The sequence below is a fragment of the Mytilus galloprovincialis genome, chromosome 8 (assembly GCF_965363235.1).
Source record: "Mytilus galloprovincialis chromosome 8, xbMytGall1.hap1.1, whole genome shotgun sequence".
Lineage (NCBI taxonomy): Eukaryota > Metazoa > Mollusca > Bivalvia > Mytilida > Mytilidae > Mytilus > Mytilus galloprovincialis.
In genome coordinates, this window is record NC_134845.1 from 89,440,216 (window position 1) to 89,463,661 (window position 23,446).

A 23,446-nucleotide genomic window follows, 5' to 3' on the forward strand; every position below is an offset into this window, starting at 1 on the left:
ATTTTGACACAAGGTTTGTGACCACAAAGGGAAGGTAGGGATTGATTTTGGGAGTTTTGGTTCCAACTGTTTAGGAATTAGGGGCGAAAAAAGGGCCCAAATAAGCATTATTGAAGGCCATATGGTGACCTATAGTTGTTTACTTCTAATTTATTTAGTATCAGGTGGGGAATTGTCGGTAGCACAAATGACCGCATAACACTGTTATTATCCGAATAACACTTGAAATTTAAATATTAGCACATATTGGTAACTTTTAGGTCATTGATTATTAAATAATAGTATATCATCTATGTACATGTATTTTATACCTCATCAATGATTTACAGAAGGCAGATAAGTTCATAAAAAACTTTTTAAATTTAGTGTGTACATCCAATATGGTGACCACGGAAATCACAATGGCCGCCATGTTCGATGTACACACTAAATTCAAAATAACTTTATGAACTTTTAATATCTGCTTTATGTAAATCAATTTAAAGTTGTAAAATTAAGAAATAATTCATGGGGGCTTGAATATATCGTGATTTTACCACGGGTTGGCCCTTTATGACAAATATTTTACCCCTGAGCGATAGCGAGGGGTAAAATATCGGCATAAAGGGACAACCCGTGGTAAAATCTAGATATATTCAAGCCCCCATGAATTATTTCGATTCTGATAGGACACATACGGCAATTCTTTTGGATCGAAGCGCTCTAGGTATAGGCAAATATTTGCCGTTCCCATAAATAAACGCACTTATAAACTAGCGTAAAAGAATGGAGCAAACTGCATTAGTGACATGCTTAAACTATTTAAAATAATGTATTTAGACAGTTTTGGATGAATTTGAATGATAATTTATTTATATGTCTTATATGATGTACAATAAAGGGCTTTTGCCACATTTTAGCATCATTTGTGTATGTTTCCTTGTGATGATTTTCGGATTCACAAGCGTGTATTTTCCCGTAAAATGCTTACATTCTAACGTCATTGTTCTATGACGTCGGGTATCTCATTCATAAAAAAGCATATGACGTGGGAGTACAATCGGAACAGCACTGGCAATATATTCATATTTTACCACGTGTGTGTACTCAAAGCGTTTGAAGGATGTCATGTTAGAATACATTGATAATATATTATTATTTAATAATCAATGTCTAAAAGTCAACAACATGTGTTAATATTAAAATTTTAAGAGTTATTCAGTCATTACAAGTGTTATTTGTATAATAGCAGTGTTATTCAGTCATTTGTGTTACCCGAGAATTGTCTCATTTGCAAACATACCACATCTATCTTATTTTCATAAAATAATGAATCATATCTTTAAATTCACCATTGTCGTTTTAAAGAATTTAAGTGTGGATCTCTTATAAGGGTTGGAGTGCATAATTTCCCAAAATATGGACCGACAGACAAACAGTATACCATAATACGTCCTGTAAACGCCAAACGGGCATATAAAAAGTTACCTGTATCAGTGGAAGGTATGGAAATAGAGTTATATAGGAAGAGACCTCCTTGTCATTAGTGTATTATGAACTTGAGATTATATTGGTGGTCACTGTGGATATGCATATTATTAAAAAAAGAATATTCATGTAACAGATATTTATTTGTACATTGTTCGTCTTCACTATTTGAGAAATTGCTTTCACCTTCAAATTTCATATTTTTGGTCCTTAGTTCTAAGCATAAACTCATTGAAGGTTGACCCAGTTTTAGACATGCAAGCATCATCAACATTCATTAATCTTCTCGATATATCAGCTGCAGTTCTTGTCAATCCTTTCATTCATGAAATTTCAAATTGTCATAATCTTCCAGAAATGTTAGTTGTCACTGATGAGCTTCCATAATTATCAACTGTTATTTTCATTCCTGAAATCTAAAGCTGTCACTGACAATCTTCCATACATTATTTACTGAAGTCAAGATAAAGTTTTGATGGAAGATTTTAGGTTTTGCCTTGTCATATTTCACTGTGCCTAAGGTTTTAACACAAATAGTCATCTGTCCTCCTGATATTTGATCTAAAATATATATCAATAAAAAAAGGTGGCATTAATATTTTCACAAGTACATTAAAGACAATCTTAAAAGTATGTGTTTTTTGGTTTTTTTTTCAATTTGAATGTAGACAAGTTTTGAGCTGTTATAGTATTGCAGAGTTCCCGAAAAGTGGTGGTTCTCCAGATTTTACCACCAAAATTTGGCATAGGACTGACAGTGAATAAATTAAGCTGAATAATGAGCATAAGTATTTGACTAAATATCTTTTATAGACATAAACCAGATGCTCTGCAGGGCGCAGCTTTATACGACCACAGAGGTCGAACCCTGAACAGTTGGGGCAAGTATGGACACAACATTTAAGCTTGATACAGCTCTGAATTTGGATTGTGATTAAATAGTTGACGCAACATAGGTTTCTGACACAGAATGAATGTGATCTAAGAACTTAAACTAAAAAAAAAACCCAAAAAATATTGAACATTTACCTTTTATGGTCCAATATCCAAAATCAAAATACATGGTTAGATTTAGCATACCATAGAACCCCAAGAATTCAATTTTTGATGAATCAAATAATGTTCAATTTTAAACCCTTTAGACCTCAATGTGAACCAATTTGATAACCTGGCCCAAATATTAAAAATATAAATGCATGGGTTAGATTCAGCATATTGAAGAACCCCATATATTCAATTTTTGTTGAAATCAAACAAACTTTCATTTTGGACCCCAATTTGGACCAACTTGATAACTGGGCCCATAATAAAAAATCTAAGTACATGTTTAGATTCAGTATATCAAAGAACTCCAAGAATTCAATTTTTTGTTTAAATCAAACTAAGTTTAATTTTGGACCCTTTGGACCTTAATGTAGACTAATTTGAAAACAGGTCCAAAGATTCAGAATCTAAATACACGGTTAGATTTGGCATATCAAAGAACCCCAATAATTAATTTTTTGATAAAATGAAACACAGTTTAATTTTGGACCCTTTTGGCCCCTAATTCCTAAACTGTTGGGACCAAAACTCCCAAAATCAATCCCAACCTTCCTTTGTGGTCATAAACCTTGTGTTAAAATGTCATAAATTTCTTTTTACCTATACTAAAGTTATTGTGCAAAAACCAGGAAAACTGCTTATTTGGGACCTTTTTTGGCCCTTAATTCCTAAACCGTGTAAACTATTGTATCGAAAACTCCCAAAATCAATGCCAACCTTTCTTTTATGGTCATAAACCGTGTGTTTAGATTTCAAAGATTTGTATTTACTTATACTAAAGTTATAGTGTGAAAACCAAATGTCTTCGGACGATGACGACAACGTCATACAAATATAGGACAAAATTTTTTTCAATTTTTGCAGTTGTATAAAAAGATCAAGTATCCACAAAAAATACAATTTTTCCTCCATGACAAATCCGCAAAAATTGTTTCAGAGAAAAAATTGAATGAATGTATCCACACTGCTTCCTAAAGTCATTAGGTTTACAAATTATTGTGTGAATACAAGGTGTACTGTTTCATTAATATTGCCCCATTACCATGATTATTCTGTGAATACAAAGTGTACTGTTTCATTAATATTGCCCCATTACCATGATTATTCTGTGAATACAAGGTGTACTGTTTCATTAATATTGCCCCATTACCATGATTATTCTGTGAATACAAAGTGTACTGTTTCATTAATATTGCCCCATTACCATGATTATTCTGTGAATACAAGGTGTACTGTTTTATTAATATTGCCCCATTACCATGATTATTCTGTGAATACAAGGTGTACTGTTTTATTAATATTGCCCCATTACCATGATTATTCTGTGAATACAAGGTGAACTGTTTCATGAATATTGACCCATTACCATGATTATTCTGTGAATACAAAGTGTACTGTTTCATTAATATTGCCCCATTACCATGATTATTCTGTGAATACAAGGTGTACTGTTTCATTAATATTGCCCCATTACCATGATTATTCTGTGAATACAAGGTGTACTGTTTCATGAATATTGCCCCATTACCATGATTATTCTGTGAATACAAGGTGTACTGTTTCATTAATATTGCCCCATTACCATGATTATTCTGTGAATACAAGGTGTACTGTTTCATTAATATTGCCCCATTACCATGATTATTCTGTGAATACAAGGTGTACTGTTTCATTAATATTGCCCCATTACCATGATTATTCTGTGAATACAAGGTGTACTGTTTCATTAATATTGCCCCATTATCATGATTATTCTGTGAATACAAGGTGTACTGTTTCATTAATATTGCCCCATTACCATGATTATTCTGTGAATACAAGGTGTACTGTTTCATTAATATTGCCCCATTACCATGATTATTCTGTGAATACAAGGTGTACTGTTTCATTAATATTGCCCCATTACCATGATTATTCTGTGAATACAAGGTGTACTGTACTGTCTCATTAATATTGCCCCATTACCATGATTATTCTGTAAATACAAGGTGTACTGTTTCATTAATATTGCCCCATTACCATGATTATTCTGTGAATACAAGGTGTACTGTTTCATTAATATTGCCCCATTACCATGATTATTCTGTGAATACAAGGTGTACTGTTTCATTAATATTGCCCCATTACCATGATTATTCTGTGAATACAAGGTGTACTGTTTCATTAATATTGCCCCATTACCATGATTATTCTGTGAATACAAGGTGTACTGTTTCATTAATATTGCCCCATTATCATGATTATTCTGTGAATACAAGGTGTACTGTTTCATTAATATTGCCCCATTACCATGATTATTCTGTGAATACAAGGTGTACTGTTTCATTAATATTGCCCCATTACCATGATTATTCTGTGAATACAAGGTGTACTGTTTCATTAATATTGCCCCATTACCATGATTATTCTGTGAATACAAGGTGTACTGTACTGTCTCATTAATATTGCCCCATTACCATGATTATTCTGTAAATACAAGGTGTACTGTTTCATTAATATTGCCCCATTACCATGATTATTCTGTGAATACAAGGTGTACTGTTTCATTAATATTGCCCCATTACCATGATTATTCTGTGAATACAAGGTGTACTGTTTCATTAATATTGTCCCATTACCATGATTATTCTGTGAATACAAGGTGTACTGTTTCATTAATATTGCCCCATTACCATGATTATTCTGTGAATACAAGGTGTACTGTTTCATTAATATTGCCCCATTACCATGATTATTCTGTGAATACAAGGTGTACTGTCTCATTAATATTGCCCCATTACCATGATTATTCTGTAAATACAAGGTGTACTGTTTCATTAATATTGCCCCATTACCATGATTATTCTGTGAATACAAGGTGTACTGTTTCATTAATATTGCCCCATTACCATGATTATTCTGTGAATACAAGGTGTACTGTTTCATTAATATTGCCCCATTACCATGATTATTCTGTGAATACAAGGTGTACTGTTTCATTAATATTGCCCCATTACCATGATTATTCTGTGAATACAAGGTGTACTGTTTCATTAATATTGCCCCATTACCATGATTATTCTGTGAATACAAGGTGTACTGTCTCATTAATATTGCCCCATTACCATGATTATTCTGTAAATACAAGGTGTACTGTTTCATTAATATTGCCCCATTACCATGATTATTCTGTGAATACAAGGTGTACTGTTTCATTAATATTGCCCCATTACCATGATTATTCTGTAAATACAAGGTGTACTGTTTCATTAATATTGCCCCATTACCATGATTATTCTGTGAATACAAGGTGTACTGTTTCATTAATATTGCCCCATTACCATGATTATTCTGTGAATACAAAGTGTACTGTTTCATTAATATTGCCCCATTACCATGATTATTCTGTGAATACAAGGTGTACTGTTTCATTAATATTGCCCCATTATCATGATTATTCTGTGAATACAAAGTGTACTGTTTCATTAATATTGCCCCATTACCATGATTATTCTGTAAATACAAGGTGTACTGTCTCATTAATATTGCCCCATTACCATGATTATTCTGTGAATACAAGGTGTACTGTTTCATTAATATTGCCCCATTACCATGATTATTCTTGGATCTTGTAGAAATATCCCTATTCATGGTATTCATCTTACCGTTCATTTCAAGATACCATGTTGGGTAGGCTGTTGTTTATTCAATGTTTATCCCATTCTTGGAATTCATTCTAAAATGTGCTGTACTTATTTTAATGGATTTCTGGTGTACAGGAAAATACAGAGAAATACAAATTTTCAATTTTCGAAAAAAAAAAAGAAAAAAAAATCTTTTACGTTTGTCCTGTTTGTATACAGAATTCGTATAAAGCAAAAATTTGTGGAATCACAAAAATAGGATAAAAAATAATTCTATTTTTGCACAATCAGTATTAACGAAAATAAATATTTTTTCCTCCATTTATGTGCAATCATATGATTTGGGCTGTGTAAGATAGAAATGGACATTTATGTGAATAAGACTTTTGTTGCTTTTGGAACATTCAAATACTAAATTAAAGATGAATTTTGGTCTGTGTTGTCAGGTTCTTATGACAACTCAAGTTTACAAACAGTAACAGACTTTTCGTAGGGATTTTTTCAACCCGAAATAAGTTAAAAGGTGTATTGATAATTATTTGCATAAGGTCGATATCTAACGCAGCTCATTTAATGCATCGAACAAACCTGTTAATGGCTGACAATCAAGTGAATCAAGATTATGTTCTGAGGTAGGTATTGTATCATAGAATTTAATGATCTCTTCTAAACCCTTTACAGCATTGCCATTCCATACAACAGTAGCTGAATCTAGATATAATTTCTGTAATAACTGTAAATAAAATACATGTTTTACAATAGGAATAAGGAGCATTACATCAACATGTATCACAATTAAAAATCTAATCATTAGTGATCATTAGAATGTAAATTGTAAGCTTATTCAACATAATGTACAAATGCTGTATGGAATTCTTTAAGCATGCATTGTTTTATGTTATCTTTAATTAAGTCTATCATACATTTACAGAGGAACACTGAAGCCAAATTTGTGATTTTTGTAATATTCTAATACATATATGTACAGTGTATATCACATTTATGAAATATCAATGAATATGATATGTATATATACATTTAATCAGGCTAATGAAGGAAGGTCACATTCAGAAATCTGTAACCATATGATAATCATATTTGATATTTAATTGAGACAATCTTGCAAGAAATTAGGACATTTAGCATCTTTAGTAAGTTATTATAATTCAATTTATTTTGAATCGTCATATATTCAGGTTTAGTTTACAATGGTTTAATTGTATGTTTGTGTTGAATTCCTCTTTCAATGAAGGTAAATTCAGGAAACCACTTCAGAGGCATGAAAGTGTTGTTTTATTTCTTTATTAGAACTTCTGTTACAACTTGACCATGTTGCTTGATATCAAGTTGAATTCAATTGAGTGCACTGTATAAAGCAGGGGTCGAAATTGACGCTGGTCCTGTGATCTGAGACCAGTAGAATTTGCGTCGGACCAGTAGATTTTATCAGCTGGTGGTCCTGGGGACCAGCAGAAATTTGCTGATTACATCATTGATTGCATTGCTATCTGGGTTTGTTTACAAAAACGTTTACCTGCGAAATCATTTACCCGGACTGGGGGTTCTAATTATTACAATTGATAAAGCTAATTAATATCTTGGGTGCAAGTACTTCTCAGCAACATAAAATGTGGAAATTTCTGGAAGGAGTTAAACCGTTGGACACAAAATAAAAATAAGTGACATGCAAAAGGAAGATCAGATTTTTTTTTATGAAATTGACAAAAAGGAAACAAATTATATAAAAAATCCTGGGAAAAAGATCGTGAATGATTAAATTATATAGTCGATTGCAATGTAATAAATTGTATAACATGTGACAAATTTGCAGTGACAGACCTAATTAAGAAATGTATTTTTGCAACGGGATCTTCAAATTTTAAGTTAAATCCATGTAAACGCTCGTGAACAATCAGAACAGCACAAAGAATCTACAGGAATAAAGGAGAGGAAAGCACACAAGAAACCAAAGACAGGGAAAATCATTCAAATTCAAATCAAATCATTTTAAATTTGCATTTCTCAAATGAAATTCATTTTTGCAGGACCAGTAGAGTTGGAGCCGGACTAGGAGATTTATTTTTGTCCACTACACAAAATAGCTTAAATTAGACTCCTGTAAAGTGACACACTTATTAAACACAGATAATATTTTTATTGGAATGTTGTTTATAATGGTTAAATTTAACAAAATGTGACTTGGATGGAGAGTTTTTACATTGGCACTCATACCACATCTTCCTACATATATATACTAGGTTACCAGTACACAACATGGTACATACATGTCTTTTCTTGTCTGTGGTTTCATAATACAGTTTGGAGAACTGCTCCCCTGCTTCTGCTGCTTGATCTACTTTGGTGCTGAGCTCCTAAATAAATACAACAATACATTATGTAAATTATTACAATTACTGTGAGCTAAAAAGAACAATTCACTTCACAAGGTATTTTTTCATGATGGCAAAATCTCTGACAGTGCAAAAACAATGATAAGGTCTGGTAAAGTGTGGCCCTTTTTGTGGGAAAAATTTGGTTGATTAAATAGGAAATCACTGAAGCTTGACTGGAGCTGACCCCCCCTTTATGAGAAGTTAACCGCCACTGCTCTTTGAGAGAAGCTCTACTGTGATCCATAGTCGAGTTTGACATATTTATCTTGTTTATACACTGTTAATGCTAAGATTTCAAACGCCTGTGTTTAAACCAGAGATATAAATGCATGTGGTATATATATATCTCTAGTTTAAACCCATTATAATTATTGAGAGGACAGCATATGTATTTTACAACAGAATGCAAGTTCTAATTTTTACGGTACTAAAGTGAGGGTGGTTATGGGGGTACCTTCATGATGAATAACAGTAAAAATTCTTGCCAAATGACGTAAACAGTAATTTTTGGTGTATGACAATAAAATGTATACTTTCTTTTAGACGATAAAACTTCAACTGATTTTGACGAATCAAGTTATTTTTTTTCCAAAAACGACAGTAAGGATAATTATTTCAGACTTCTGAAGAATCCTAATAAGGATATTTTGATGAATCACCGTAAAATTTAACCAATTTGATGCTAACGGTAGCTGAAATGACTGTTTGATGTTCAAGGGCATTACTACCCTCGTAAAGTAGACGCATTATTCACATTATTCTGAACCTCACTTAATCATGTTAATAAAAATAAGACGTTAATAAATTTCTGAATTTACAGTTATCTATATAAATACTAGCAAATTTACCTGACCATCTCGGGAAATAGGTATTTAGTCGGATCTTAACACGTACTTGTGATTTGTTTAAAACCAGTTTTGATAAAAATAAACGAAGAAATGTCGAAATGTTCAGGACTTAATTAAATCCGTATTTCGGTAAGATGGTGCAAGCATACGATTTTTATTGCGTCTTACACTTTGAGAAGCGAATAATCTTTAACTACTTTATTCAAATATTGTGTAAAAACGTTAATTTTGAGCTATGAAAGTCAAGTGGCTTGAGCATTTTTGTGAGGAAGTTTAAAAAAATTGCAAACAAATATTTTTACAGTGGGTTTAAGCTTTCATTAGTCTTCACTATCTATAGATTAACAACTTTTGGTTATATTTATAATTTAGAATCATCATTGAAGGTGGAGCACAATTGCACAGTTAATTAATTATATTGATGTGCCATTTGTATATGCAATAGTGACATTCCGTTGTATTATGTGCCAATTCCAAAAAATTATGCGAGTATTGTCTCCCCTTAACAGGTTCATTTTTTTATAATTAAGTTCAGTTTCTGATATAATTTTGAATAGTTACAAAATGTATCAATTCAATATAAATATTTCAGTTTTTGTTATTAGTGTATCAAAAACATTGATGTACGAATATGATTTCATAAATTTGAAACGTTTAAAATGATTACATACCAATATAAAGAACTGTTCATCATTTTTGAAAAAAGACTATGAATTCGAAAATCGAATGATTATTGAATTAAATATCTATTGATGATAGATTGATTTGGGAAATAAACCAGAGTTATCTAATGGTAATCACAGAGAGGGACTAGCAAGCAATTTTTAATTGGAGCTTATTCAACTTAAAACAATTTTCCACTATAAACGAATGTTACTTTATACAAATATAAGGACTTTGTTAGCTAAATCTACAAATTTTATTAGATATTATGATTTTTTATTGCAATAGATTAATATGCTATATATACATGATATAGTTTGATTATGTCTGAGACTACTATAAAATTATGGTAGTCTCAGATCATGTTGATTATCAATATCATATTGATCATGCTGTTAATTTTTCAGCACACAATTTCCAAATCAGGCAAATGTTACAATGTACAAAAAAATGATGTATTATAATGTTGTCAGACCAAACAACTCTCCACAAGAGACCAAAATGACACAGCAATTAACAACTATAGGTCACTGTACAGCTTTCAATTTTATTTTTTATTGAATGGGGAAGAGGTGGATGTGGGTCAGCATTGTTTCAGTGCAACCCTCCCCTATCTGGACTGAACTTCTGAAGTATTGAAAAATTGCATGTACCCCCATTCAGACAAAAAAATAATCTATTTTATGTTTGAGAGATATTGTAACTGAAAATTTATAGGTTAAAAACCTTTAGATAAATTTGAATTAATATATAACAGCTATAACATGCTATAGGTATAAATATTACAGTATTAGACAGTGAAGATGTCATGCCTCCTCTGTTGTGCAATTTCCGGGATTGACTCTAAAGTTAATATTTTGTCTTTTGTGTACCAGTTGCGTAGCTGCAGGGTACCAGTTGAGAACTGATGAGATTTTTTTTCACAGGGCCTTGACACTTTGATGGGTAAATTTGTGTATTTTAAATCCCATGCTTTCCGAAATGACAATACAAACTGCATCCTGGTGATTTATTGACTTGTTCTGACAGCACGCATTACACTGTCAATCAGTCATTCACTCAGAGCATTTCTTTTCGTTGTCCCAAAGACAAAAACATGACATCACAGGGGCTTGTTACAATTGCCGGGTTTACTATCCATACGAACCCCTAAAAAAACACGTGTTTTTTTAGGGGTTCGTATGGATAGTAAACCCGGCAATTGTAACAAGCCCCTGTGATGACATGGGGGTCATTGCCGAACTGTCAGTGCCACTGATCAAGCATTATGCAAATTCAGTTATTTTCAATTAATTAATTCAAATGAAATGATTTTCAGTTTTGACACTTTGCAAATCCCTTACAATGAATTAGTTACTGTATAATAGCTGCAAAACCTAGGAGTCTACTCCTGTATTCGGAAGAAGAAGAAGAAAAAAAACCCAATGTTAGCTCTAAAATTATTTACTGATTATTTACTCTTTGTGCCATTTTGGACTATTTATGTTCCGTAAATTGCCCAGAAAAATATATCATCTTAAGGACTTAACTATATATCAGTAACTGTATATTTGTAAAAGCTTTATATTTTAGAAGGTGTAAGACCTAGAGGCTTCATACTTTGTATATGGATGCCTCATGTTAGGAAGTTTCCGTCAGTCACTTGTCTAATGTCCTTGACCTCATTTTCATGGTTCAGTGACTACTTGGAAAAAAAAGTTAATATTTTTTGTAATGTTTATTGTTAAAGTCATAAGAAACCTCAAATTAAAAAAAAAATATGCATATGCTTTTTATAACTAAATGGATAGTTTTCATTATACAACTTATGTACATCTCCTTTTTTCTGAGGAAAATTCTTTAATTTGTCCACATTTAGAAGAAGTTTACTTATTTTTAATTGCTTTCTTCGAAGGAAGCAATTCGCCGACATATTTTCCGTATGCATAGTGACCTGAGCGTAACCCTCCTCGTAAAAAGCCAGTGGTCGCATTACGCATGGATCTGTCATTAAAATAAACAATTCTCTGATTGTACATATTAAACACGTGCTCAATACCCATGATTTTTGTCGAGCCTTCGACTTTAGTCGAAAAATCGAGACTAAGCGATCCTACATTCCGTCGTCGTCGTCGGCGGCGGCGGCGGCCACAAATATTCACTCTGTGGTTAAAGTTTTTAAAATTTTAATAACTTTCTTAAACTATACTGAATTTCTACCAAACTTGGACAGAAGCTTGTTTATGATCATAAGAAAGTATCCAGAAGTAAATTTTGTAAAAATAAAATTCCATTTTTTCCATATTTACTTATAAATGGACTTAGTTTTTCTGCGAGGAAACATTACATTCACTCTGTGGTTAAAGTTTTTAAAATTTTAATAACTTTCATAAACTATCCTTGATTTGTACCAAACTTGGACAGAAGCTTGTTTATGATCATAAGATAGTATCAAGAAGAAAATTTTGTAAAAATAAATTTCCACTTTTCCGTATTTTACTTATAAATGGACTTAGTTTTTTTTGCCAGAAACAAAACATTCACTCTGTGGTTTAAGTTTTTAAAATTTTTATAATGTTCTTAAACTATCCTGGATTTCTACCAAACTTAGACAAAAGCTTGTTTCTGATCATAAAATATTATTCAGAAGTAAATTTTGTAAAAAAAAAAATCACTTTTTCCGTATTTTACTTATAAATGGACTTAGTTTTTCTTCCAGTTAACATTACATACAGTCTGCAGTTAAAGTTTATAAAACATTTATTAGATTCATAAACTATTTATTGATGTTTTTCCTCATTTTTGTTGAGTCTGCGATTAACAGCAAAAGTAGGCGAGACACTGGGTTCCGTGGAACCCTTACGAATTTTTTCATTTGTTTACTATAAGGTGACAATCGGTAAACTTCGGTTTCAAAACACATTTAATGAGCAGCCATATTTGTTAAATCATAACAGACAGAGAGAAAAAAAATTGACGATTACACATTATATTTGCGTAAAAAATGTGAAAATCGTGCACAGAGGACTAAGTTTATGATATATACATGCATTGGTAAAAGAATTGGATTAACATTTTTTTTCACCACTCACTCGTTTCATATGACTTTAAATTATCTCTTATTATAAGTAATAGGATAATTATATTTGGTATGTGCATACCTTGCAAGGTCCTCATGGTGAACAAGGTTAAGTTTTGGTGGTCAAGTCCATATCTCAGATACTATAAGTAATAGGTCTAGTAAATTCAGTGTATGGAAGGACTGTAAGGTGTACTTGTCCAACTGGCAGGTGTCATCTTACCTTGACCTCATTTTCATGGTTTAGTGGTTATAGTTAAGTTTTTGTCTTTTGGTCTGTTTTTCTTATACTGTATGCAATAGGTCTTCTATGTTTGGTGTATGGAATGATTGTAAGGTTTACATGTCTAGCTGGCAGATGTCATCTGACCTTGACCTCATTTTCATGGTTCAGTTGTCAAAGTTAAGTTTTTGAGTTTTGGTCTTTTTTTTATAATACTATATATGCAATTGGTCAACTATATTTGGTGTATGGAAATATTTTATGATCTATATGTCGGCATGGTCAGTCATGCAGGTTTATTTGAGCTTTACCTTATTTTTACGGTTCATTGCACAGTGTTAATTTTGTTGTCTTTTGGTCTGTTTTTCTTACACTATAAGCAATGGTCAACTATATTTGTTGTCTGGAAGAATTGTTAGCTGTACATGCTTGCCTGGCATGATTCATCTGACCTTAACCTCATTTTCATGGTTCATTGGTCAATGTTTAGTTTTCTTTGTTAATGTTAAGTTACTGTGACAGTTGTAATAAAGCTTTATATTTATGACTATCAACATAATATCAATGATTTGTAAAGAAGGCGAGACATTTCAGCGTGTTCACTCTTGTTACATAAAAATTATTTGTTTTTATTGTTTCTTCATTAGTTAAGAAGGTGAGACATTTCAGTGTGTGCACTCTTGTTATATAAAAATTATTTGTTTTTATTGTTTCTTCATTAGGACATGGTTTAAAAATCAGAAATGGACAGACTGAAAATAATAAAGAATCATTTATTGGTGAAAGGTAGAGAACCCTGTATTGCTACAAAACTTTGTAGTTTTGATTCATCTCAGGATTGCTTGCATTTGAAGAGTGGACTTCAGAAGGTAAAATATTCGTACTTCTCATTCATGTGTCATTAGACATATTTTAGACAATTGCCATTCGGTCATTTGTCTGATATTAATGATGTTAGACAGTTTCTGAATTTTATCATGTTTATGACTTGTAGAAATCCTTTAAATTTTAGTAATGTTTTTCCATAGAACATGTCCCACTTATCATCTTACAACAGAAACTTTGTTGGCCAAGTGATTGTAATAGTTCATTGTCTGTATTACTAACCTGTCAACACTAAGGCTGTGAGTGTGAACCCTGTATTTGGCATGTGGTTTCAATTCCCTGATAAAGCTTAAAGTGTTGTTTATTAAACACCAAAAAATCATCAATCAATCATCTTTTGATATGTGAAAGCTGATCAGCATAACAGAGAAATGTTGTCTTCTCTACAGCTAATTTACTAATGCATGTAGAGCAAGACTTTGGTTAGCTTGCTTGTTTTGTTTATATATTGTACAATAGTAATTTAGATAACGTCCAATCTAATTTAACTGAAATATTTACAGGTTAAAGTTTGCCTATATTTATTATTTGAAGAAGTCAATTTTAAGTACAAAGCTTTGGGATGTTTGGGAAAGGTTTTATACAAACAAAGCAGGCAAGCCAACCAAAGTTCTACTCTACAAGCTTTAGGAAATTAGCTCTGTGAAAAATTAGTAGAAATGAATTCTCTATTTTCTGAAAGGAATGAGACACTTATTACTTAGGTTTACTTACAGTCAGGGGTACTACTTATACAAGTAATTTTTATTTACTTGAGGAAGTAAAAATAAATATACACATTTAGTTAATTTGTAGGATTCTTGTAAAAGTGATTTTTTTTTACTTGTATAGGTAAAAAAATAATTGAATTAGTTATATGTCCCTTAGAAATTCAGATTTTTAACCGGATTTTTGTGACAAAAATGTCGGTTATTGATTTGGGGATGTACGGCGGGCGGGCGGGCGGGCGGGCGGCAATCAAATGTTGTCCGTGCATTAACTCATGAACCGTTCAACCAAAGCTTTTAAAATTTTAATATGTTATTACTGACAACTAAATGAAGGTCAAGTTCAATAATGGCGATTTTGACTTTTACCGTTCAGGAGTTATGGTTCTTGAAAGATTGAAAAATGGAGTTGTCCGTGCATTTACGCATGAACTGTTCTACCAAAGCTTCCCAAATTTTAATATGTTGTTACTAATGAAAGAATGGAGGTCAAGTTCAATAATGACGAATTTGACTTTTACCGTTCAGGAGTTATGGTTCTTGAAAGATTGAAAAATGGAGTTTCCAGTCGTGTCCGTGCATTTATGCATGAACTGTTCTACCAAAGCTTCCGAAATTTAAATATGCTGTTACTGATGACAAAATGGAGGTCAAGTTCAATAATGAAGATTTTGACTTTTACCGTTCAGGAGTTATGGTTCTTGAAAGATTGAAAAATGGTTTTTCCCATCGTGTCCGTGCATTTTCTCATGAACCACTCAACCAAAGCTTTTGAAATTTTAATATGTTGTTACTGATGACAAAATAGAGGTCAAGTTCAATAATGACGATTTTGACTTTTACCGTTCAGGAGTTCTGGTTCTTAAAAGATCGTAAAATGGCGTTTCCATTCAGGTTGTTGCATTTACTCATGAACCATTCAATCTAAGATTTTCAAATTTTAATATGTTGATACTGATGACAAAATGGAGGTCAAATTTGATATTGACGATTTTCACTTTCACCATTCATCAGTAATGGTTCTTGTGATATTGCCAGGACACAAATAAATGTTAATAAATCCGGTTTGCTGTCGTTGTGACAGCCTCTTGTTTTACTTGTATTTTGTAAAAAAGTTATCCTACCTTCTTATGATTTCTTTGCTCTAATAGAATTTTAAATTGTCTGCCCTTTGCAGATGTCTTTACTAATAACTTAAGTGTAATTTCATGGATAATTAAAGGCATGATTTTAAATCTCATAACTTTTAAAAAAATTAAGAAAATTAAGGGGAGATTATTCATTGTTATTCAAACATTATAATATGTGTATATTTTTTTTTACTTCTTCGAGTAAATAAAAAATGCTTGCAAAAGTAGTACCCCTGACTGACTTTCTCAGAAATAACTCTCAATTGATACTTCAATAAATCATTAGTAAATAGGCTATATTTGTGTATACAGTAATGGGATAGCAAACCAACAATACAATTTACAAAAGACATCACAATGGCTGACGAGGACACAGGAGAATCATCTTAGAATTCTGCACTGAGAAAATTCACAAAACATTAATTAGTATGATCAGTACGATAGTAGAGGGGCATTATGTTTTCTGGTCTGTGCGTCCGTTCGTCTGTTCATCCGTCCTTCCGTCCGTCTGTCTGTCTGCCTGTCCATCCGTCCGTTTGTTCGTCTGTCTGTCCCGCTTCAGGTGAAAGTTTTTGGTCAAGGTAGTTTTTGATGAAGTGGAAGTCCAATCAACTTAAAACTTAGTACACATGTTCCCTATGATATGATCTTTCTAAATTTAATGTCATAATATTATGTTTGACATGCTTGATAACTATTTGGTATTCAACTATGATATTTAAGAGCCTTATAGAAGTGAAAAAACATTATTGATGTTTTAAATTTGTTAAGGGGTACAAAACAATACATGGAGAGATAACTCTGTAAATTCAGCTGAATGTTTTAATCATGTTCTAATTGTTTAGGAATTATTAAGTTTCTCAATGACTGAAATAAGTGTTTGTTAAACTGCTATTTATATCCAATGAAATTTTCCCAACCAAGTGTGTGGTTCAAGTTTTTGAAACTTTTATATTATTGTCAAAGGGCCAACATAAATAATTTGTCTAAACTTTATGAAAATTAAACAAGCCAAATTAATTTTAACCAAGTTCTTTGGTCATGTTGGTATGTAAAAGGTAGCATACTGTAAATTCAGAAATTATTGTGTGCATTTATTATTTCAATTTTGTCACTTTAGACTAAAATGCAATTTTAATTTTTGCAATATTGAGAAATATCCTGTTTAATTCTTATAAAATTTTTCAAAATGTGAGTTTAAATTATTGCGATTATAAACCTGTTGCATTTTTCGCAATAATAAAAACATCACAATAATTTCTGAATTTACAGTAGTATGTATTTTAAGAAGTGATGATATAGTATTAATGTAACCTGACTATTTGTATTTTAATTGTAGCTAGGTCTAACCAATATAGAAGTGAGTAGTCCCCCTGTGAACTATGAACACTATTACAGAACGCTACTCACACCAGAGGCTGTAAAGTTTGTAGCAGACCTGGTGAATACATTCGACAATGATGTTGAAGGGGTAAATACTAGCAAAATTAGAAAAAAACAAAAAAACAACAGAAATGAAAAAAACATAGAGCTAGAAACATTACCAAGGAAAATGGAATGATATACTTTTAGTTTTAGTAATCAATTTAAAACTTGTTTGATCTGGTGAAAATATGATTTGGTTCATGATAAATGTAATTATTACATTGGTTGCAATAAATTACATTGATTTCCCAGTGGAATAAAAACCGATAATTTCACATGTGCAATAAACATGGTTATTTTACTCTCCTGACATCATACAACAATAGGCATTGTCAAGACGCTGATAATGTCGGATCAAAACAAATTGGGAATGTGTAGAAAAAGGTATAGGTCCTTACATTTTCTAGTTTAATTTCATAAAAAAGCCATTTGCCAATGTAATAAAAAGAATAACTGATCAAAGAATTCAAATATAGAAAAATACTCAACTCGTGACCGAACAACACTGATTATAACTCATGCGCTGCACGCATTCGGGAATCAATGTGTTGTTTGGTCACTTGTTGAATATTTTTCTCTATTTAAATTCTTCGATTAGTTATTCTATAATTAATACAAATTCCTGATGAAGTTATATACGTACATTTTAAGATAATTCCAATTAAACATATATGACTTGCCTTATAAATAAATGCATTTTGCATTGCATATTGAAAGCAATCTTTACCCATCAGTGCTCAAAAGCTATTTGCATTGGTTAACTATATTGAATATGAGAACATGCGTATATGGAGCGCACCTAAACATGTAAACAGCGGAGGTTAGTACAGTGCAAAGAAATGTCAATTAATTAACTTTCAAAGTACCTCTTGTCATCAAAAAGTGAAAATTCATGACCTTATTATAATCAATGCCACCCAGACGTAAGAAACGAAAACGTAAAAGCAGTACACCAAAGAAAATAGAACCTACAAGTTTTAATTTGTGCGAAAGCCTATATTTTGACCCGGAGAATATGGCGGACAGTAGTAACATAAGTAATACTGAAAACAGTGAACAACATGAACAAAATGACTCTGTAGATAAACATTGTGATCCCGTAGATCTAACTAGTAGTTCACAGATAACACAAATTAATACAGTCAATCAAAACCAGAATACAGCAATGCAACAAGATGCATCACCTCCACCGATGCCGCCACCCCCCTTTTTCTTGAACCAACCAATAACGCCGCCTCCACTAAATCAGCAAATGCTCAGATTTTCAACAGCAGCACCAGCCCCACCTTGGGTATACCAAATCCTTATGATGTTAAACAATATCTCAAATTCTTTAAGTGGTATGTCAACCGAGGTGAAAAGCCTATCTGTGCGTGTAGCTAAGCTCGAAAACTGTAAGGATAATTTCTCCAAAGATCCGGTAGAAAATGTTAAAACGGTAAATTCAAAAATAGAAGATTTGAAACGTGAAAATGATGAAATAAAGATAGAAAATAAAAAACTTTTTGACACAATTACAGATCTTCGATGTCGAGGATACATTGACAACTTATTGTTTCACGGAATTCCTGAGATCGAGGATGATACGTCCGAAAATTGTATTGATACTGTTGCGAGTATTTGTGATGAAAAACTAGAATTAAATGATATTAAACATACAATTACAAAAGCACATCGTCTTGGACAAAAGAAAATGGGACAGGCAAGACCTATCATTGTTCGATTTAAGGACTCAAATTCACGAAGTCAAGTTCGGTCGAATAGTTACAAGTTGAAAAATACTAATGTTGGAATTAGCCAACAGTACCCAAAAGACGTAAACGACCGCCGAAAACGCCTTGTACCGTTGTATAAGGAAGCGAAATTGCAAAAAAAGAAAGCCGTTCTTATTAATGACAAACTTTACATAGACGGGGAAAGAGTTTTTGCGGAAGAAACCGTGAATGACAAAAAGTGGCGACACTGAAGTCAAAGGCGTTTGGAACTAGGAACGACTAGAGAATGACAAAACTGTTTCCTCCACCAAAATCTTATCTTGGAACATAAACGGTGGTCTAGGTGAAAAACTTGAAGACGAACAATTTGTTAACTTTCTGAATACATATGATATAGTGTTTTTAAGTGAATGTTGGGTGAAGAAACAATTCAAATTTACTATGGACCAATTTTGTTGTCCAGTCATTGTACCCCGTATGCGTTCGAAAAGTACACAAGGTGGGGGAATGGTTTTCCTGTATAAGAAACATTTAGAACAGAAAATCTCTGTATGTGAAATTATAAAAGACTCTATAAAAGTAATAAAAATCGACAAATCAATCTTTTTGAAAAATGATGAAGATAGATACCTAGTATTTGTATATATTCCGCCGTATCAATCGGTTTTCTACAAACAGTACGATGTAAATGACTTGTTTGAAGATCTGGAATCCGTCTTAGAAAATTACTCAACAAAAGGAATAAGTTTTATTTGTGGGGACACTAATAGTCGGACAAGCACGTATGACGATTACATAAAAGATGACAACTTGCCGGATTCTCTTGTTGACCTTACTTCATATTCAGCGGATTCACAACTTTCTCTAAGGGTAAATCTTGACTTGAAAATTAACACATGGGGTTTAAAATTACTTTCTTTGTGCAAATCATCTGGATTTCGAATTGTTAATGGTCGCCATAGCGAAGGCTTCACAAACGGTTTTACATACTGTGGTGCGAACGGAACTAGTGTGAATGACTATCTTATTACACAGGAACAAAATTTTGCATTGATTCGTAAGTTTATTGTATGTAGTTTTACGACATTTTTGGACCATGCTCCATTACACTTTGAATTTGACTCCGTACAAGAAACAACAAGAAACATCAGTAAATAACAGATCTAATGGTATACCAGAAAATGACCTATTAACAGTAATTAAGTGGAAAGACGAAAATAAATCCGAGATTCGTGAGGCTTTCCGTGTAAATCATGATCTACTTAACTCTTGAAAATCGTGACTTATCATCAGATGCCGATATAGACAGTTGTGTAGAAAGTTTTTCGGAAGCGGTTGTGGCTATTGCTGAACCATTTTGTAAAGTTACCTCAAGACAAAAATCTGGAAACAAAAACGCAAAGCTGAATTTTGATAAACCGTGGTTTTCAGATGAGTTGAAAACTTTACGTCGAAATTACATTTGGGCAATGAAATTGTTTAACAGCTACAGTTCTACAAATAATCATAAAACATTAAATGAGTGCAAGAAAACATACAAGTTAAAGAAACGTTATCTGAAACGCCAATACATGAAACAAGAAGGTGACATGCTTAGTGTAATCCGCAAAACAAACCCAAAATTATTTTATGCAAAGTTTAAGCCAAAAAAGAAAACACTTAAAAGTAATCTGAAATTAGACGATTTCTATGAGCACTTCAAAGATCTTGGATTAGAAATGAATTTGGATTCGGACAATGCATCAACTGAAGAAAGTAGTTGTTGTGTTTTTCGATGAACTAGATGCTGAAATAACAAACCATGAAGTTGAGAAAGTTATTAATTTATTGAAGCGAAGTAAAAGTCATGGTCTTGACCTCTTGCTTAACGAATATTTCATCGAACTTTGCGACTTTTTGCTTCCATTTATAGTAGAGTTATTTAACGCTGTTCTCGAGAATGGACACTTTCCAAAGTCTTGGTGCGAAGCAATAGTCATACCGGTTTATAAAAATAAAGGGAACATAAACTTAACTAATAATTACAGAGGAATAAGCCTCTTGAGCAATTTAGCCAAATTGTTCACAGCTGTTTTAAACCAAAGACTGTTAAAGTGGGCATGTGAAAACGACATTATCAGCGACGCACAATTTGGATTTCGACAAAGTCATGGCACGGCAGATGCAATTTTTGTATTGCATTCTCTTATAAATAGGACATTATCTGACAAGAAACGACTATACTGCTGTTTTGTGGACTACAAGAGAGCGTTTGATAGTATAAATCGTACAAAACTCTGAAAGAAGCTTTCACGTGTAGGAATCCGTGGGAAGTTATTGACAGTTGTGCGCTCTATGTACGAAGTAACAAAGTCTTGTGTTCGTTTTAACGGTTCGTTCTCTGAATTTTTTGAATGTCAAATCGATTTACCACAAGGCGAGGTTTTGTCGCCTATATTCTTCTCTCTATATGTGAATGACTGTGAAATGTCCTTTTTAATCGATGGATGTATTCCGCTTGAGATGCGAGATTTAAGTTTGTTTCTTCTAATGTATGCGGATGATATGGTGCTATTTTCGGAAACCGTACAAGGTCTGCAGTCAATGCTGAATTCATTAAAACTATATACCGTGAAAAACGATTTAACAGTTAACATTGACAAAACTAAAGTAGTTGTGTTTCGAAACGGAGGTGTAATTAAGGATCATGAGAGATGGTTCTACAATAATGAGAGTTTAGAGACGGTCAATGACTTTTGTTACTTAGGATTTAATTTAAAATTCAATGCAAAATTTCTATTTACACAGAAGAAGTTGGCAGAACAAGGTCGAAAATCAATGTTTGCCATGTTATCTACGTTAAAGAATTACCATTTAAATACTCAAACTATCCTGTCTCTATTTGATGTGTACGTAGGTAGTGTAATTTCTTATGCATGCGAAGTCTGGGGATTTTATAAAGGTGATGATGTCGAAAAAAGTTCATTTGCATTTTTGCAAAAGACAACTTGGTGTTAAACAGTCTACAAATTCTGCAATGATATACATGGAACTAGGAAGACTTCCAATGATCGTTAAAAGGAAAATCCAAATTTTTAAATATTGGTTCAAAATTATGTCAACAAATAACTGTATTTTAAGCTCCGTATACAAAGAAATGTGTATCGATATTAATAGAAAACGTTCAAAATTTGTAAATTGGGCAAAGTTAATCAGAGATGAACTAAACAACATTGGACTTGGAGATATGTGAATTAAACAATCAGACCGCGTATTTGAGATTGATTTCCCTCTTATTAAACAACGACTTTTAGATATTAAAAAACAGGAGATGTATTCGTTACTTGATAGCAGTAGCAAGTGCCGTATCTACATGATCTATAAATACAAATTTACAATTTTATTTGTCAAAATATATTCCTAAAGTGTACAGAAGAGCTCTTTCAAAAATAAGACTTTCTTCTCATTCATTAGCAGTTGAAACTGGACGCTACCAAAACATTGAGTTGTCACGTCGTATATGTACAATTTGCCATCAGTATATTGAAGACGAATTCCATTTCATCTTAGTGTGTCCGAAATATAAGGAACTTAGAGTAAAATTCATAAAGAAATATTACTGGTCTAGACCAAGTGTGTTTAAATTTATTGAACTTTTAAGTTTAAAGAACATCAAACAGTTAACCAATTTAGGAAAATACATTTTTACTGCATTTAAAATCAGAGACAATATTACATGAACATTCTCTGTCTGTTTACTTGTTTACTGTGAAAATTTATATTGACACCGATGAACTGTAAAGTTCAAGGTAATAAAGAATTATACAGAGGTGGTTGAGTAAAACAAATTGTCAAAGATATTGCCAGAAGGATAACATATTAACAATATATTAAAGAAATTTACAATTATGAGCAATTATTAAATGCCTTCGAATGACGAATCTACGACAAACTAACTTCAGATTGTGATCGTTTAGGAAATATTGAAATTCAAATGCGAACTGTCTGGGTTAATACATTTTTGATTAAATGACGAAATTATACTCCTGGTTGTTGAAATGCCGACTGATATTCCTGGGGAAATAATTATGACAAAATGTATGATGGTCATTCAATTATGGGGTTAATAAATAAATTACGGATAAGTGACCCATCTGATGGCGATAAGCGGATTAGTTGTAATCACAACTTGTAACACCTGTTGAAAATGTTAATTACCTGGAGGTCATAAACTTGTCAAAACATGAAGACAGGTAGATTTATAGTTTTTATTGCGAATTTTTTTT

General features: G+C 32.3%; 2 protein-coding genes across 2 annotated transcripts in view; one reads left to right on the forward strand and one right to left on the reverse strand.

Moving 5' to 3' along the window:
• Positions 1-1,591: 1,591 nt before the first annotated feature.
• On the reverse strand, positions 1,592-10,976 carry LOC143042794 (NTF2-related export protein 2-like). Its single transcript, XM_076215254.1, has 4 exons — positions 10,825-10,976; positions 8,420-8,506; positions 6,723-6,867; positions 1,592-2,028 (listed from the first exon to the last, which is right to left on the reverse strand). Exons 1-4 carry the CDS (start codon positions 10,846-10,848, stop codon positions 1,871-1,873), a joined length of 414 nt encoding a protein of 137 aa, XP_076071369.1. The 5' UTR covers positions 10,849-10,976; the 3' UTR covers positions 1,592-1,870.
• LOC143042795 (malate synthase-like) overlaps positions 10,908-23,446 on the forward strand; it is a 50,603-nt gene continuing 38,064 nt past the window's right edge. The window contains exons 1-3 of the mRNA XM_076215255.1: positions 10,908-10,983; positions 14,042-14,188; positions 17,381-17,512. Of these exons, the coding sequence (XP_076071370.1) occupies positions 14,063-14,188; positions 17,381-17,512 (258 nt within the window). The 5' untranslated portion in view covers positions 10,908-10,983; positions 14,042-14,062. The remainder of the gene's footprint in view (positions 10,984-14,041; positions 14,189-17,380; positions 17,513-23,446) is intronic.